This window comes from Brassica rapa, chromosome A02 (assembly GCF_000309985.2).
Source record: "Brassica rapa cultivar Chiifu-401-42 chromosome A02, CAAS_Brap_v3.01, whole genome shotgun sequence".
In the NCBI taxonomy this organism is placed as follows: Eukaryota; Viridiplantae; Streptophyta; class Magnoliopsida; order Brassicales; family Brassicaceae; genus Brassica; species Brassica rapa.
Window position 1 is genome coordinate 629,456 of NC_024796.2, and position 17,132 is coordinate 646,587.

The 17,132-nt window shown below is 37.2% G+C and overlaps 3 protein-coding genes and 1 long non-coding RNA gene across 11 annotated transcripts; 2 read left to right on the forward strand and 2 right to left on the reverse strand.

The window, feature by feature from the left end:
• Positions 1-287: 287 nt before the first annotated feature.
• LOC103850733 (protein phosphatase 1 regulatory inhibitor subunit PPP1R7 homolog) lies at positions 288-2,206 on the reverse strand. Of its 4 annotated transcripts, none has more exons than XR_004455345.1 (7): positions 1,865-2,206; positions 1,545-1,775; positions 1,330-1,476; positions 1,120-1,262; positions 929-1,030; positions 707-841; positions 288-587 (listed from the first exon to the last, which is right to left on the reverse strand). XR_004455345.1 is itself a non-coding variant. In XM_033284993.1 (6 exons), the coding sequence occupies exons 1-6, from the start codon at positions 2,150-2,152 to the stop codon at positions 823-825; spliced, it is 930 nt and encodes a 309-aa protein (XP_033140884.1). In that variant the 5' UTR covers positions 2,153-2,206; the 3' UTR covers positions 288-822. The 4 variants fall into 4 exon arrangements, 2 of the variants coding, with proteins under 2 accessions (XP_033140884.1, XP_033140885.1); XR_004455346.1 differs by having other exon boundaries at positions 926-1,030; XM_033284993.1 differs by having other exon boundaries at positions 288-841.
• Positions 2,207-2,535: 329 nt separating this feature from the next.
• LOC103850528 (triacylglycerol lipase SDP1) lies at positions 2,536-8,347 on the forward strand. 5 transcript variants are annotated; one of them, XM_033284969.1, is made up of 6 exons: positions 2,536-2,775; positions 3,439-4,885; positions 5,400-5,543; positions 5,629-7,626; positions 7,707-7,816; positions 8,050-8,347. In XM_033284969.1, the coding sequence occupies exons 2-4, from the start codon at positions 3,461-3,463 to the stop codon at positions 6,478-6,480; spliced, it is 2,421 nt and encodes an 806-aa protein (XP_033140860.1). In that variant the 5' UTR covers positions 2,536-2,775; positions 3,439-3,460; the 3' UTR covers positions 6,481-7,626; positions 7,707-7,816; positions 8,050-8,347. The 5 variants fall into 5 exon arrangements, with proteins under 5 accessions (XP_033140860.1, XP_033140857.1, XP_033140858.1 ...); XM_033284966.1 differs by having other exon boundaries at positions 7,720-7,816; XM_033284967.1 differs by having other exon boundaries at positions 7,707-8,347.
• A 4,485-nt stretch (positions 8,348-12,832) lies between these two features.
• LOC103850530 (metal-independent phosphoserine phosphatase) lies at positions 12,833-14,877 on the forward strand. Its single transcript, XM_009127288.3, has 7 exons — positions 12,833-12,935; positions 13,277-13,394; positions 13,560-13,610; positions 13,731-13,841; positions 14,071-14,202; positions 14,295-14,370; positions 14,496-14,877. The coding sequence occupies exons 1-7, from the start codon at positions 12,922-12,924 to the stop codon at positions 14,708-14,710; spliced, it is 717 nt and encodes a 238-aa protein (XP_009125536.1). The 5' UTR covers positions 12,833-12,921; the 3' UTR covers positions 14,711-14,877.
• A 1,633-nt stretch (positions 14,878-16,510) lies between these two features.
• LOC117131906 lies at positions 16,511-17,069 on the reverse strand. Its single transcript, XR_004455347.1, has 2 exons — positions 16,823-17,069; positions 16,511-16,733 (listed from the first exon to the last, which is right to left on the reverse strand). It is a non-coding gene; the product is annotated as an uncharacterized LOC117131906 (long non-coding RNA).
• Between the last annotated feature and the right edge of the window lie 63 nt (positions 17,070-17,132).

Here is a 17,132-nt window from a genome sequence, read left to right on the forward strand (position 1 = left end):
GATGCCTTGCAAGTGCATATAATTATGCAATGAGTATGCAAAAGCATGTTAAAAAGCCAATATTATCTTTAAAAAAAATTATGTTCTTACAAAAATCTTAAAAACAAACTCTTGTTTAGCCGATAACACTAACACAGTGTGTTTTAAATATTTTTTTGTTAGGCATGTGCTTAATGCCCCCTAGATTTTAATATGATGATAACTTAATAGTTGTCTTTGTGGTACATACATTGGCGTGCCAATGTTTATATCTGCCTGTGTTGCCTTTCTTCAATCTATATATGTGATTAGTGATAACATATAAACTTTATTACTCCTCCAAATGATCTAAAACATTTCACAACCAAGAAGCTTGGAAAGGCTTTACACATACATAGCATCGTTGGTTAAAAAGTAGTTAAAGGTTTGATAAACATCGGGAGTGGAAGCTGGAGTGACCAACAACTCAGAAGCAGTCCACAGTCTCTGAGCTTTAAGATTGCACGATCCGGATTAGAAGTCCGAGCTTCATTACAGTCTGAAAAGTATTTGCCGCACACGTTCCTCAATCTCGGACTCGTTGCTAGGCAGCATGTCGTTGCTGCTGCCTATAAATAATTAATAGGGATCAGTAAGTTATTTTTATGATGTCGTACGTTAGTTTGGATAATTCTAAATATATGATTTATAAATGAAAATCGATCAAATATTGATTTGACTTAGATACCTGAGGAACGGACTTCAAAAGCTTAGAGGTCAAGAAAAAGACAAAATCAGTGATGAGGCCGTCTCGGTCTCTTGTGAGACGCGTTCTCACGATTCCAGGATGAACACAGTTTGCAGTTACATTAGCATCCATTTTCTATACAGTGATTAGTCAAATTATCAGAAGTCATATTATATTGTTAGAAAAAAATAAGTTAATAAAAGGGTTTTAATGACTAACTACATGGAGAATCCGGGAAAGCTGTTAGCTTTAGAGCCTTCAACAGCTTCTGTGATAGCTTCAAGTATTTCTATCTGGTTGTCATTAAGCCATAAATCTTCCAGCCTACAGGTAAAGGAAAAGTCAGAACGTAAACAAACAAAAAATCACCAAAATAAAAAAGTCAGTCCTGAAGAAAAGGAAAAGTAAAATACTTTGTGAGGCTCTGAATGTCATCAACTGATGTGAGCTTGTTGTTCAACACGTCTAATACCCGTAGGTTAACCAACGCACTCAAGCCTTCCATTTTTGAGATACCATTATGGCTCAGATACAACTCTGCAAGAGCAACACAGTCCTGTCCATATATTTTTTTCAATGCATCAGATTTAGTAAAATGATGGTAAGAGTAAAACAACACACACCTCAAATCCTTTCATAGAGGTCAATTGATTGCTCTGCAAGCTAATCTTTTTAATACATCTGAGCCCACACAAGTTCACAACTTTGATACGGTTTCTTCCCAGCCACAACTCTTCTAACTTTGTCAAGCTCTCCATATTCACCATCACCTGAATAAATCTCAATGCTTTCATATTCATTGCTAAAACATTGTAAAGTAATCAGGACAAATCCAAACCCGCAATCTATTGGACCCTAGCTCAAGAATCTGCAAGTCGTGCAAGTGTTCAATTTCCATAATCTTGTAAACTTCATTCTTAGACACATAGAGCTCCTTCAACGTGCTAGAGGCCTTTGATAATCCTTCGCACGAAGTGATTTCATTGAAAGATACGTCAAAGACCAAAAGCCTTGAGAATATGCTTATATCTGGTACTTCCGCTAGCTTGTTATCTCTGAGAATCAGCTTCTACATATACAAATGACGATCAATCTTAAGGCCTCGAGAGATCATATTCGTGAAATTCGCAGAATCAGAGAGTGGATGATAATAATCACCTCGAGATCGGACAACGCGTCCCGGCGAGAGAGAGGCTCGACGGCGGAGTCTTCGATTAGGTTTTGGCGAAGAGAAAGCTTCTTGAGCATAGAGAGGTGAGCGATCCTCGAGTCCAGTTCTGATAAACGGTTCACCGTGAGATCCAGGTCAGTTAGCGTCGGAGGTAACTCAATTGAATCGAGATGTAGTGGAGTATTGATTGTGGGGGTTCTGGATCGGGAGAACTGAAACGATGGTGAAAGAAGGTGAAGAAGAAGAGCACGAAGCGAGAGCCTCATGATATACATCTTGCGTCGAAGTTTTTTTTATTTTATTTGCCAGCGTGTATTATTGGAATGTTTTGATTGGTCTAATATATTATCCTACGTGGACAGGATAGAAACACTCCATATTCACTTTTTAGTATAGGATAGATTGTTACGAAACAAGTGATAAGTTTTGTTACGAAACCCAGCGTTTAGGAAAGTTACTTAAAAAAGATAAAACTCCGCGTTCAGATAACTGACTAGACATTTTTTTTTCCTTGAAACTACCCGTTGTTTAGCCTATTTAAACGAAGACAACATGACGTTTTCAAACTCCACGCGGGAATTACGGAGATCTCATCCAACGACATTTCGTTTGTTATTTTTCTTCTCAAACACGTTTATCCAAAAAAAATTGAATAAGAAAAAAGAGAGGGGAGGAAATAAGCCGTCGTGATCGGCGGACGAGTCTGCGTCCGCGTCACCGTTATCACCCTCTCTTATCTCGTCGCGATTCTCTACGCAATCAATCCAAAAAAAAATTAAGAAAAAACATTCTCCATTTATTATTATTTTTTTAAATTTTCATCCCTCTTTGATTTCTTCTCTGTTTCCAAAGTAAACACGTTTCTTCTTGCTTCTCTGATTCTGGACCTACCGCTCAGGTAATTTCGTTATTTTTCTGGGCTTTCGATAACTGTGTTCGTGATTGATCTCTGGGTTTTCTCTGCCCGATTCAAATTTCTGAGCTTTTTGATCATTCGCTGAGAATATTCTGAGTTTATGATCTTGTCGGAAAATCTTCTGTTTTTATCCACCCTGTCGCGATTAGAAGCTCTTGTTTCAGGTTTCAGCGCAAAAATGATTATACTTGCTTTTAAAAATCAGTTTCATTTGCTTCATTAGATCAAAACTCTGTTTCTCTGTATAATACTCTGTTTCAATGGATAATACTCAAATTTTCTGATTTGAAACTCTTGTTTCAGGTTTTACAAGCAAAAAGGATCATACTTTGCTTTGAAAAAAAAAAACAGTTTTATTTTTTTGATTAGATCAAAACTATGTTTCTATGTACAACTCTGTTCTCTGTATAATACTCTGTTTCTGTGCAAAAACTCACATTTTCTGATTTGAAGATCTTTTTCATGTTTTACAAGCAAAAAGGATCATACTTTGTTTTTTTTTTAAATTGTTTAATTTGCTTGATTACATCAAAACTCTGTTTCTCTGCACAACTCTGTTTCTATGTACAACTCTGTTTCTCTGTATAATACTCTGTTTCTATGGATAATACTCAAAGTTTCTGATTTTTTTTCTTGTCTTTTCAGTTGAAAACATTAATCATCTCCAATGGATCACATAAGTAACGAGGCCAATGTCGATCCCTTTTCAATCGGACCTACATCCCTCATCGGCCGCACCATCGCCTTCAGAGTCCTCTTCTGCAAATCAATGCTCCAGCTCAGACGCGACCTCTTCCGCTTCTTGCTTCATTGGTTCCTTACACTTAAGCCTTCCGTCTCACCCTTTGTATCCTGGTTCCACCCCCGGAACCCTCAAGGGATCTTAGCGGTCGTCACAATCATCGCCTTCGTGTTGAAGCGTTACACCAACGTGAAGAAGAAGGCGGAGATGGTTTACTGGAGGAACTTCTGGAGGAACACGATGCGCGCGGCTTTGACTTACGAGGAATGGGCTCACGCCGCTAAGATGCTGGAGAAGGAGACGCCGAAGATGAACGAATCTGATCTCTACGACGAAGAGTTGGTTAAAAACAAGCTTCGGGAGCTTTGTCATCGTCGCCGAGAAGGTTGTCTTAGAGACATCATGTTCTGTATGAGAGCTGATCTTGTCAGGAACCTCGGTAACATGTGTAACTCGGAGTTACATCAAGGGAGGCTTCAGGTTCCGAGGCTTATTAAAGAGTATATCAACGAGGTCTCTACTCAGTTGAGAATGGTTTGCTCCTCTGAGTCATTAGAGGAGCTTTCTTTAGAAGAGAAGCTTTCTTTCATGCACGAGACACGTCACGCCTTTGGTAGAACGGCTTTGCTTCTCAGCGGTGGGGCTTCTCTAGGCGCGTTTCATGTCGGTGTGGTTAGGACTCTGGTGGAGCATAAGCTCTTACCTCGGATTATTGCTGGCTCTAGCGTTGGTTCCATAATCTGTTCAATCGTAGCCACGAGGTCTTGGCCCGAGCTACAGAGTTTCTTTGAGAACTCATTGCACTCACTACAGTTCTTTGATCAGCTAGGAAGCGTTTTCACGATCGTTAAAAGAGTCATGACGCAAGGCGCGTTACACGATATAAGACAGTTGCAATGCATGCTTAGGAACCTCACGTTCAATCTCACGTTCCAAGAGGCTTATGATATAACAGGGAGGATCCTAGCGATAACGGTTTGCTCCCCAAGGAAGCATGAGCCGCCTCGGTGTCTTAACTACTTGACTTCGCCTCATGTGGTTATATGGAGTGCGGTTACTGCTTCTTGTGCTTTTCCTGGTCTCTTTGAAGCTCAGGAGCTTATGGCTAAAGATAGAAGTGGAGAGATTGTGCCGTATCATCCACCTTTTAATTTGGATCCTGAAGAAGGTACTGAACCATATGCACGCAGGTGGAGAGATGGGAGTTTGGAGGTTGATTTGCCGATGATGCAGCTTAAGGAGCTCTTCAATGTTAATCATTTTATTGTGAGCCAAGCTAATCCTCACATTGTTCCGTTACTGCGTATTAAGGATATAGTTCGAGCTTATGGTGGTAGATTCGCAGCAAAGGTATGTTTATATGATGTCTCATTAGGCCTAGGTACATTTATCCGGAACTAAAGAACCGAGATAACAGAAACCAATATAACCGCATATATTTTATATTTTTGAAACCGACAAACCGAAACCGAACCGATTGGTAGGTGAATTTTTAAAATACAGATTATATACCTAAAATATCAATTATATTTGGTTTCTAAATAACCAAATATTTTTAAAATACTATTTATAAACTGAAATCCGAAATATCTATATATCCCGAAATATTTAACATTATCTGAATTTTCAAACATTTTTATCCAAACAACCTAAATTACCTAATATTTAACCTGAAAAACCTGAATTATCTCATATTATCTGAAATTTTCCAAAAGGAACTGAGCTAAACCCATATTTTTGTAGATATTATCCGGTTTTTAACTTTGTAACCAAAATGATTTTTTTTTTTTGTAAATAACCGAATTTCCTCAGTTTTGTTCCGGTCCCTTTTGTTATAACCGCTCTACTTGTCTTACCTTTTTAGCTTGCGCATCTAGTGGAGATGGAGGTTAAACATAGATGCAACCAAGTACTAGAACTTGGCTTTCCACTCGGTGGACTCGCAAAGCTTTTTGCTCAGGAGTGGGAAGGTGATGTAACAGTTGTAATGCCTGCCACTCTTGCTCAGGTTCTGATCCATGTTGAACTATGTTTGGTTAGAATTAGAGAGCTTGGACTTGCTAGATTCTTATTGTGTTGTGTGTCTTGTGCAGTACTCAAAGATTATACAAAACCCTACTCATGTGGAGCTTCAAAAAGCGGCTAACCAAGGAAGGAGATGCACTTGGGAGAAGCTATCAGCCATAAAAGCAAACTGTGGGATCGAGCTTGCGCTTGATGAGTGTGTAACTAATCTTAACCATATGCGTAGGCTCAACAGAAGCGCTGAGAGAGCCGCTGCTGCTGCTGGCACGTCCTCCTCGTCTCATCACGGATTAGCTTCAACCACAAGATTCAATGGTTCTAGAAGAATCCCATCTTGGAACGTAATTGCCAGAGAGAACTCAACGGGTTCACTCGATGAACTAGTCGCTGAGAGTAATCTCCACGCGTCTTCGGGCTGGAACTTGAGCGATAGTGAAACTGAGAGCGTGGAGTTGAGTTCTTGGACAAGGACTGGTGGACCTTTGATGAGAACAGCTTCTGCTAATAAGTTCATTGACTTCGTTCAGAGTCTTGATGTAGACATTGCACTAAGCAGAGGATTTAGTAGCAGCCCCACTTCTCCGGCGGTTCCTGGCCCATTTAGCCCAAGCTTTAGTCCAGATTCAAGATCCATGGACAACAATAACAACATGCTTGGAGCAAACACTTCAAGCATAATAGTTACTGAAGGTGATCTTCTACAGACTGAGAGGACGAGTAACGGTTTTGTGTTGAACGTTGTTAGAAGAGAGGACTTGGGAATGTCTATTGAGAATAAGAACACTGAGCTGCCAGAGAGTGTACAGCTCGATATACCTGACAAGGAGATGGATGATAGCTCTGTATCAGAACATGAAGTAGACCAAGAAGATGATGATGATGAAGAACATGGCGGCTCGGATCCGGTTAACGTTTCTTGAGAAGATTCAGGTTTACAAGAACCGATGACTGGTAGTGTTATAGATGCTTAGACTGATTGATTGGAGTGAAATTCTTGTTCAACAAAGAGTTTGAAAATGTTTGTGATTTGTAAATAGTATAAGCCATAATGTGCATGTTGTGTATGTATGTATGTTTGCATTGATTATTGTTTGAAATTTGAATTATTCATTCGCAGAATTAAAATATTCTACTTATTTACGTTTTCTATTAGGCTTATTTGTGGAATAACCATAAAAAAAGGGAAAATTAGATTCCTAATGAGAAATGATAGAGAGAGATAGGAAGAGAAAAGAGGAGAGAGGGTGGGGTTGTGTTTATTTAGTGAATTCTAATATTTTTGTTGTTCATTTGTCCTAATTTCCCTTTCTATTATTAGAGATTATTGAAATGTGGCTGTTTCAAGAAAAAACATATATTATCTTGCATCAAATTTCTGTGAATGTGGTCTTGTTTTGTTCCTATTGGTGGTAGAGCTTGAAACTAATTTCAATGGAAGCAGAATATAAATAATAATATATTATGATTATTAAAAATTAGCTTGGATAACAAATATTTTGGAACTGTAATATTTAAAAGAAGTTTATGATATATTTTATTAGTACATCACGTCTCTGTTGTGGGTGCACTCTTTTTTTTTTTTTCTTCTTCTTTGTTTGAATGATCTTCTTGCCAACCTCGCAAGATTTGGGATTGTGCTTACAATAATCTCCAACAAGAATGGGACAAAGACAAACCAAGAAAACACAAACATGTGTGAACGCATAGTAAAAGAACCTCAAAAAGAGAAGTGAAAAGTCTTCTTTTCACATTTTAAAACTTCAGTTTCTGCAGTAACCCCTTCGTGAAGGAAGGTATAAAGATATAAACGAATAAATTGGAAAGTCAGATAAAAATAACTAAAAGAAGAATATTTCATCTGCCACTGGCACAATTAATCACAGCTTATATAAGGAGAAGTATCTCACAAAAATGTTTTATCTTGTAACCAAACCAAGAATCATATTCCCGAATACACAATCCCCTTTTGTGCTAACTGAAAGAGCAAACACAAAGAGAAAAGCTTCTTCTGTAAGAAAAGATGCAGAAAGACATGGGAATCACAGAGGATCAACATCTTCCACAAGGTTTGTCTAAGGGATAGTAACGAATCACACATGTTTTTTGAAGCAAAGTAAAATATTTGTAAGTATACTCACTTCTCTAGTCAGGATATCCAGCTGCACAAAAAGTCTCTGAGAAACCAGGACAAGACGAGAAGAAGCCAAGGATTTTCGAGACAAAGCAGAAAGGAGACAGAGGCTTCATCGAAGGATGGTAAAAGGCTAAAAGCTAGAAGTAGCAAACAAGATCATTTGTTTTTTCTTTAAGAAAACCAAAACTACATAATATCAGTTTAAAGGGTTTCTTGTAGCTAATAGCACATATCATAATTCATAACTGCATGGAAAATTTCAAGAACTCAACTAAAGAATACATTTAGTAAGTACTATGTTTCTGTTTCACCCTTGCGTATGTTTTTTTCCCTTTTTTTGCTTCCTCCTATGCAGTCTCGCTGCACTATGCTGCTGCTGGATTTGTGAAATGTGTTTCTAAGGTAAAGAAGAAGAACACTACAGTGTGTCGAGCTTCCTTGTGTATCTATTAGTGTGAGAGATTGCAGGACTATATAGTAGACCAATCTAAAACTTCCTATACTATGTGTGTGATGTTTGTATGTATTGTAAGATTACAGGACTATATAGTAGCTTAATCTGAAACTTCATGTACTGTATGTGGTGTTTGTAGTTGTATGTATTGAAAGATGATTATTATACTAATAATGTAAAGGTGGCATATTTTCTGAGTTAGTACAAGATTGGTCAAAATTCAAACAAACTAGATTGATACTCACTCTATACAACCGGCTTAACATTAAAAGAAAAATTCGATAACAAAAGTTTTACAGACCAGTCAAGAAAATGGGCCTTTACAAGTTTTACACACAAGTTTTTAAAAAAAAGTATCATACAAATGACACAATCACAATTGCTTCAAAATAATCTATTACTAAAAGTCTAAAACTAAATCTCTCCACACAAGAGAGAAAATAATGTTTTTTTGAAAAAAGGCATTCAAATTAAAGACATAAAAACACACAAAGTATGGCTTTGAAACTATAAAGTTTTAGAAAGCATGATGAGATAATCCTCATATTCAGCTAAGCATGAACTTAGAACAGAGAAACTTATAGAACATAAACAAGAAAATGATAAAAGAAACACTAGGGAGTATGGTACCCTCGACCTCGGCGACCTAGTTTACTTCCATGTCATATCCAACCAATATAACATTTTAAGAGCAGCTTGTTGTATTCCCCTATATGTTACTTGACCATGAGTCTCAGATAATATGGCTTGAAAATTTTCCGGTTCTCTTCTTCAAGCTTCTGCCAAACTTGTTTCCGTTTAGTTTTTCCCGCTAATTTCAAGCCCTAATTAACATCGCTATGCCAAAAGTATATGACCATAACCAAGTTGGCTAAAAATAAAAAATAAAAATAAAAGTTGGCTAAACTCGGAGATTTTTGTTTAGGGTAGTCTCAGGTCCGGTTCTGAATACATGCATCGACATACATGCATGCATGCATCGACAAACAATAAAAAACAATTATTGTTTTGGCTAAACAATCGACATACATGCATGCATCGTAGTCTCAGGTCCGGTTCTGAAAGTGCACTCTTGAGTGTGTGTAAAAGCATCAGGTTCCTTTATTTTAGTTTTTACTGCATGAGGGTTCTACTTTTTCTACAAATTATTCACACATGGAATATATCTCATGGCCGCTCAAGTCTATAAGAAATGTGATATCCTGGCGACGATCTGAGTTATCAAGCAATTACAATCTATAAGAAATGTGTTAATTTTTTTTTGTTCAAGAGTTGAATTTTGTTCACATTTTTTTTTTTGGTTAAAAGGTTGCGGTCACCAAAACTGATTTTCTCAATTATTGGTTTAGGTGTACAGATATATTCATTATAAATTATATTTATTAACGTGATTAATTTGTAGTGAACTCTTTTATTTAATGAAACTAATATTATATGTTTGAAAACACGGGTTAATTTTGCAAATTTAATATTATTGTGACCTCTCAGCTCAACCAAACTTTCATATCTTTTATTAATATCACTTGTCTTCTTGTCATATAAATGTATGCATGATTGAGAATCAAGACATTATTAAGATTAACTAACAGAAAACGCATATACAAATTGAGGAAAGTGATTGGAATCCTTAAAGATTGGAATCAAAGAGTGTAAGCAACGCTGGCAGTTTGTCTTTTTCTCCATGTGTTTCGTTCCAGACATTGCCCCATTTGTTGGAATCTCTGGCAAATTATTTTTATTTTATTCTGATTCCACATGACCTGTAATCAAATTAATTCAGTTGTTTTGCTAGATCGGGAAATTATTATTTTCAATCACGATAACCAATAGTTCTCCTGTCGGTGAACTCCAACAATTTTTGGGGTTAGTTACCTTTTCTTGACTTCATATTATTGGCTAGAAGAGTTTGACTGCGTTTGATTTTGTGAACAAAAATATTTTTGCATGTTCTTACCGCTTTCTATTTGCGCACGTAAATATTAGTTTTCAAACATCTCAGGCATCTTAAAATAGTTATAGAATTAAATGTAATTCACTAAAATATTCAATATTTATGGATTCATATGAAAAAAAGCAAGTTTTTTTTTTTTTGGTAAAAATGTAAAGATATTATTACCAATTTTTCATTTTTGACAGAAATACAGAGATAACAAGAAACAGAAAACGAAAAAGAAAGTCTAAACACAGACTCGATTTAGTTACAACAGGTTAGGCAGACTCAACAACCACCAGCGCTGTCCCAAGACTCAATCCAGTCCGCATCATCCGCTTGCCGCAAAAAGATGAACCAAGTTCAACCGAGAGTCGGAACCCGGTAATTTTGGCCTCCCCGATGATCCGCTCTTAAAGATAATGACCCACCTGAGAACAGCTTGCCGAGAGCTTCAAAGCACCTGCCCACATGAACAACAACAGCAGCAGCGGCCGCATTCACCCTCATAACCAAACCGAGCAATTATTAAGGCCAGGAACGGCCTGTACAAGATGCCGAACCGAGCAAAACAGGCCGCAACCACCGTACTCCTAACCTGAGCCCATCCTGCACTCAACTGCCTTGCCCACCACCACATGAAGATTCAAGTGAACCTAAGTGATGCTGGGATGTGGGCAAAGACCGAACGTTAGATGAGGCGGTCAAAGACACGAGAACCACCACACGTCCGTAGCCGTCGAGAACCGATCGACTAAAATTGGTGCTGCTAGAGCCATCACTAGCCTCGGCAGCGACGAGATTAAGAACAAGGGCGCAACCCAACCCGAACCCCCTTACTCCAACAAGCGCAAGAGACACGCCGAGATAAGAGAGGACGGATCGAGAACCAGGTTAGAAACCGCGAACAGGAGAATCGAAGGTGAGGAAGCCAAGAACACGGCCACTTAAGCGGCATAGACGACCGCTCTTTAAACCGCCACCTTAACCTACACGAGCCGGCCACAGTGCTCGAGCACCAACCCGCCTGCGTGCTCAAACCCACAACTCGCCGCCGTGATAATAGGATTCACCGGCACACACCACGGGAAGGAGGACACTCAGACTCGACGAGCGAGAACCAAGGAACCACCCTTCAAACCGATGACTCCATGGATCGAAAGCAGCGAACCGCCGACAATCCCGGAGAAGACACCTCGTTCCACCCACACGCGAACAGAGAAAGCCAGACGAGATCTAAGGGAAAAACGATCTCGAACATTAGCCCCAAAAAGCCGACTGCCGTTAACCACCAACCGCTCTTCCGCTTCGCCGAAGCCCCAGAGACCGGGGAATAGAACGCCGGAACAGAAGCACCTCTGCAGCGGAGCTCACTCCGGCGCCAAACCCTAATCCACGACTTCGAGCATATCAGAGGGAGAGACCGGAGATGATACGACAGCAAAACGAGAAAGCGAAAACTCAAATGGGGACCCTCCGGACGCCGGTACGCGCCGCCACGCGCCGTCCGGACCGGAGGTAAGCAAGCACAAAGTCGACGCCTTGGGAGAGAGAAGGGGGAGAGATAAGGAGGAGAGAGAAATTTTTTGGTTGATTAATTGCTAACTTAATTCGAAAAAAAGCAAGTTGTATAGGTATTATCACTCGGTCGAAAGTATTAACTATAAACTACGTGGGAAAAGAGAAATCAAAGGATGAGTCAAATTTCAAAAAGTATAACGTATAGGTTTTGAACAGTGACAAACCTTGAAAGTAATCCATTTTAGGAGCATATCACAAAGTCACAAACGATTAAACATGGCCAATATTAAAAAAAAAGATGGCGATATAGGTATAAACAAAACGATATTATATCCTCCATGTGGCAAGATGCTATACTACCACCAATCCTCATCGTGAGGAAGTAGTTAACCTAATTATTATTTCTCTGTCTTCCACATTACCTGTTTTTTATCGACCCTTATTGGTTCTAGCTAGGTGCCTAGGTAATTTTTTTTTTATTAGAAGCTATATAATATTATACTACAAGGTATGAGGGAGTAGTTTATTACATACATACATATTTAAAAGACCTGTGAATTTCTTCATGTGCATTTTTATATGTCATCCGCAAATCAGATACAGGAATCTCCATACATATTGGTGTCCAGATCCATTGCTACCTCTAGCATTGTAGTTGTGTTTCCTTTTCTTCTTCTTTTTTATTGTTGAGTTAGTGGTTCTCTCAACAGTTTTCTCTGTAAACAATATTTAATTTATCCAAGAATTTTTTTTTGCAAAAACAAAAAAACTCCATGATTAGCTTTTTATTGGCCAATGTAGATTATAAGCTATAAAGTTACCTTGTCTTTACTATTTGATTATCAATGTAGAAGTAGTACTATAATCGTGGTAATACTGAATTCTCCCATGAATAATTGAATGTAACTTCTATTACCGACCCTATATTCTAATTTGTAGGAGATTCCCTACGTATTTCTCCCGATCCTGTAAAGGATCCGATCTGAAAAAAAGTAGTTGAAATATCGACATCACACGTGGTTGCAATGCCTATACGATCAAATGATTTCTGTATAATAAAGTATTTAGTAATTAACAAATATGACCAACATTATTAATCCATGAGCTGCCACAAATTTAATTATTTTAATTATTTGATATCTCTAGCTATAATTAAAAATGAGAAACCAAAAAATGTTTTTTCTTTCCTCTGGAAATAAGGTTATAAAAGCAGAGAGCACACATCGACTTATCATAAGTAAACAAACACATCTTCCTCTCAGTACTCTTCTCTCTACTCTATTCTTCTTCTCTGACAAAAGCCAATACCTGCCCCTTAAATCATGGGTCATGAATGGTATTTTTTATTTATATATTTAATTTCAGATCATTATTTGACGACTTACTCATTATTCATAACATACACTAACGTTTATGTTGCAAATTTCCGCTAATCCAATAACTATATTCAGCGATATATCTTCATTATCAAAAATATTGTTTAGTAGTACTATATGTTTCCAACGTTCCACTAATTAAGATGAAAATTACATAACTAAACAACAGATTTTCAGAGCATTGATCATGAATATTTCATGTGGGAGTTCGGTAGAATACTTGCATATATGTTAATTCTATGCATAATGTTTTGTGCATGACTAACATATTGTGACTAATAGAGAACTTATGAAAATGTAGTATCGATGCATCAAAGGAGTTCAAGTGGGGTGAGGACGTCAACGTTAAAAGTGAAGTAACTGAGATTGTTCTTGTTCGCCATGGAGAAACCACTTGGAATGCTGCTGGAAGAATCCAGGTATCTAAGCATGAATTTTATACATTATATCTATTGTGACTTTTTTTTTTTTTTTTTAAACTTCATATCTATTGTGACTATTATGTGGTATTCTGATATATATATATATATATATATATACTGCATGTATATAAACACATTTTACATATACAAAATTGAATGCAGGGACAAATTGAATCGGATCTTAACGAAATTGGACAAAAGCAGGCTGTTGCAGTTAAGATCAAATCCCGTTCAAGCTTTTATCTCTTTTCTATATTAAATAGATGAATATATATAGATATGTATTAACACATGCATGATCATTTCTCTCTCTTTATTTTTAATAATCATTAGATCGCTGAGAGATTGGGAAAAGAGGAGAGACCCATAGCTATATATTCATCAGACCTCAAGCGAGCGAAAGACACTGCTCTCAAGATCGCGGAAACTTGTTTTTGTTCCGAGGTCTGTAAAATTATCTCTATCTCCATTCTACCATATTTAAGAAGCCCATATATATAACATCAGTGCTAAATTATTAACAATAGAAAATAGAGAAATTCAATAGAGTTCTACATGTTTGTTTTTTATTAAGAAAAATATAAAACATTTTTCAGTAATGATTTCCAAAGTTGTAGGAGTTGTAATTATTATTTTTAAGATGTAAGGTCTAATTAAATATACTTATATACAGGTGACTGAAGTGCCTGAGTTAAAGGAGAGGCATGTGGGTAGTCTCCAAGGGCTGTATTGGAAAGAAGGAGCAGAGAAAGAACCTGAAGCTTACTCTGCTTTCTTTTCTACCCAAAATGACCTCGAGATTCCGGTAAGTTTCATTCACACTAGTATTCTATCACTCCTTTCTCATATATTCACATGCTTAACTATATCCTATATTTTATATACGATAATCAATAGGGAGGAGGAGAGAGCTTTGACCAACTTTGTGAGAGGTCTATGAGTGCCCTTGAGCAAATTGCAAAGAAGCACAAAGGTACTATTAAATATATATTTTTTTTTGCTTAAAGAATACGTTTGGATAGTTATAAAGTTGCAACTTCTTTACCAAAAAATCATACACTAAACGTGTAAATATATATGCCATGTGTGGAAATGAAGGGGAGAGAGTGATAGTAGTGACTCATGGAGGAGTGTTAAGGGCAATCTACATGAGGATCACGCAAGCTTCCTCTGCTGGGAAACTCCTTAATGCTTCAGTGAATGTTGTTCGCTTCAGTGACGAGAAATGGATCATTGATTCATGGAGCGATGTTTCTCATCTCTCATCAGTTGGATTCCTCCAACGGGGCTTTGATGGTGACGCCAAGCCCTAGAGGACCATTATTCATTCTCTAGATCTCCTCCATAAATAATATCCTGTGTGTGCGTTTTATAAGATACGAAGTGTTTCCATTGGTGGGGTCGATGTTCTTGTGGAAAAGTTGTTTATCTTCTTGTATTTTGCATTAATCGATTAATAATAAAGCTCTCTTCTTCAAAATATCATAAACGTTTACACCAGGAAGATAAACGTCACAATTGTAGCTGTGGTGCTAACAAATATGATGTCTCTGCCTAAAATAATCTAAAGGCAAAGTATGATGTCTCTGATAACTTCAAATGTCCTTTGCTAGATGAATAAATTACTGTGTGGCCAGCTTCTTAGAGGTGAATGATATCATCAAGTGAACTCTAGGATTGGTTATGTAAAGACTCGAACCTACCATTGGATCCCAACGAGTTCTACAAGTTCCCTCGTCATATACTCTCATACAGTGCCGTGCGAAGGGTTTCAGGGGCCTAAGGCAAGTTTTAAAAATAAATTTATATACAACTATAAAGAAAATAATTTTCTAATACGATATATCACTTTCGCGAAATACATAAGTTTAACACCTATTACGTAAATATGTTATATTATGTCCTATAAAAAAAGTTGGATTTAGAAACTGAGTTATTTGATTCTCATGGAAAGTTTTTTTTAGAAATAAGTTTAATCAACTAAACTAGAAATTATTTTAAATTTTGGGGCCCTAAAAAACGTAATATTATTCGGGGGCCTAAGGCGAATGCCTTTTTCAATACACTGTAGGCACGCCTCTGCTCTCATATTATGCGAAAACCAAACATGCTTATTTGAGAAAAAAGAATGGACAGATCTGACGGTTGAGAATATGCCAACATGCTTATTTGAGATCCAAGGGTTAAAAAGCATGCGAGGCACAGCTTATAGATAGATCTCTCAGCGCGGGGAGCCGCAGTCATCTATGTTACATGGAAACGGGAGCGGGTACATGGAAGCGGAAGCGTATGGAAGCGCAGAAGCGAGATTTTAAAAAAAATTAGGAAGCGGATACGTATTGGAAGCGTATGTATATATATATATATATACATATATAAGAATTTTTTAAAAAAATCTAGAACTAAAATTATATGATTTAAATTTAAAATAAATCATTTATATTTATAATAATTATATGATTTCGTATTAAAACTGTGAAATACACATTAATTAAATTATTATATTAATTATTTTTATTACTTTATAATTAATTGACATAATATATTTGAATATATGATTTATCTTTAATAAATATCTCAATGCATAAAGATAATTTATAGTATTAATTTTAATTGTTTTATATTTCTATTCAATATATTCAATACTATTAAAATTTGGATTTTATATAAATTAAAATTAAAATTTTATATTTTTATTGAGATAAGTCATTGTGTTTTTTTTAAAGAATGGAAGCGTGATTCCAAAACGGAATCGTAAGCTTCCAACGTGTTTTTAAAGAGAATATTTTAGAAGCGTTTTGGAAGCGAGATTCCGTAAGCTTCCACAAGGTTCCGATTCCGATTCCGGTTTCGAAGCGGGAAGCGTACGTCCGATAAAGCTTCCGTGCAACGTAGGCAGTCATAAAAAGAAGAAAAAAAAAACCTCTCTCTCTCATCTTTCTAAACCCTAATTTTAGGGAGAGAAAGTCCCCAATCCTCATCGGTGGAACCATGGACGAAGAAGGCGAGACCATCTTATTTTATTCCGGTAAGATCTCTCTCTCCATCTCTTGAATTTGTTTGTTAGATTTCGATCTGTCGTAAATTCGTTTACGCCTTGTCCTTTTTTTTGTGTGTGTGAAAGTGAATGAGACATTCGTTTGCTGGAACTTTGATGATTGCCCAGTCCCTGTGGATACCGATCTTGGTTCTATTGTTGATAATTTCGAACATGCTCTTCACCAAATGGGCTTTGAGGGGAGAATGAGCATCAATGTGGATTGTAAGAAACTCAACTCCAACGAAGAAGCCTTGTTTAAGGCCGGAAGAATTTTCTACTTACCCTATAGTAAATTCCTCAGTCGCTTCTATTTAATTATACGCCTAAGTTATTATTTAACTAAACTAAAAAATGTTTGATTTATTATGTAGCCACACAGGATTACCGCAAATTTGGAACTAGGCCTACTCTGGATATGACTTTTTATATGCTCTCTGTATTACGAGAGACTGCACCAATACTTGCAAATTTAGCCGTAGTCGTCAAACCAAATATTGATCCAGGTAGCGAGTTACATAGGGTTCTGCACTGTTTGAAATCGAGGGGTCACAATGTTCTCATAGTAGAGCTGCCACCTGATGAAGAGTGTCTTTTTAGTGTTGACTCTCTACTTAAGAATTCACGATTTTTGGGTGGAGGAAAGCCTAGAGCCAAAAAAGAGTTAACTCCTGAAGACATGCGGCAGGAGGAGGAGG

Coding starts and splice junctions, on each gene's coding strand:
- LOC103850733 (XM_033284993.1), bottom strand. CDS start 2,152: ATGTATATCATGAGGCTCTCGCTTCGTGCTCTTCTTCTTCACCTTCTT. Junction 1,776..1,864: donor ACGCGTTGTCCGATCTCGAG/GTGATTATTATC, acceptor TTGTATATGTAG/AAGCTGATTCTCAGAGATAA. Junction 1,477..1,544: donor TAGGGTCCAATAGATTGCGG/GTTTGGATTTGT, acceptor AGATTTATTCAG/GTGATGGTGAATATGGAGAG.
- LOC103850528 (XM_033284967.1), top strand. CDS start 3,461: ATGGATCACATAAGTAACGAGGCCAATGTCGATCCCTTTTCAATCGGA. Junction 4,886..5,399: donor GTGGTAGATTCGCAGCAAAG/GTATGTTTATAT, acceptor TTACCTTTTTAG/CTTGCGCATCTAGTGGAGAT. Junction 5,544..5,628: donor TGCCTGCCACTCTTGCTCAG/GTTCTGATCCAT, acceptor TGTCTTGTGCAG/TACTCAAAGATTATACAAAA.
- LOC103850530 (XM_009127288.3), top strand. Junction 13,395..13,559: donor ATGCTGCTGGAAGAATCCAG/GTATCTAAGCAT, acceptor AATTGAATGCAG/GGACAAATTGAATCGGATCT. Junction 13,611..13,730: donor GACAAAAGCAGGCTGTTGCA/GTTAAGATCAAA, acceptor AATAATCATTAG/ATCGCTGAGAGATTGGGAAA.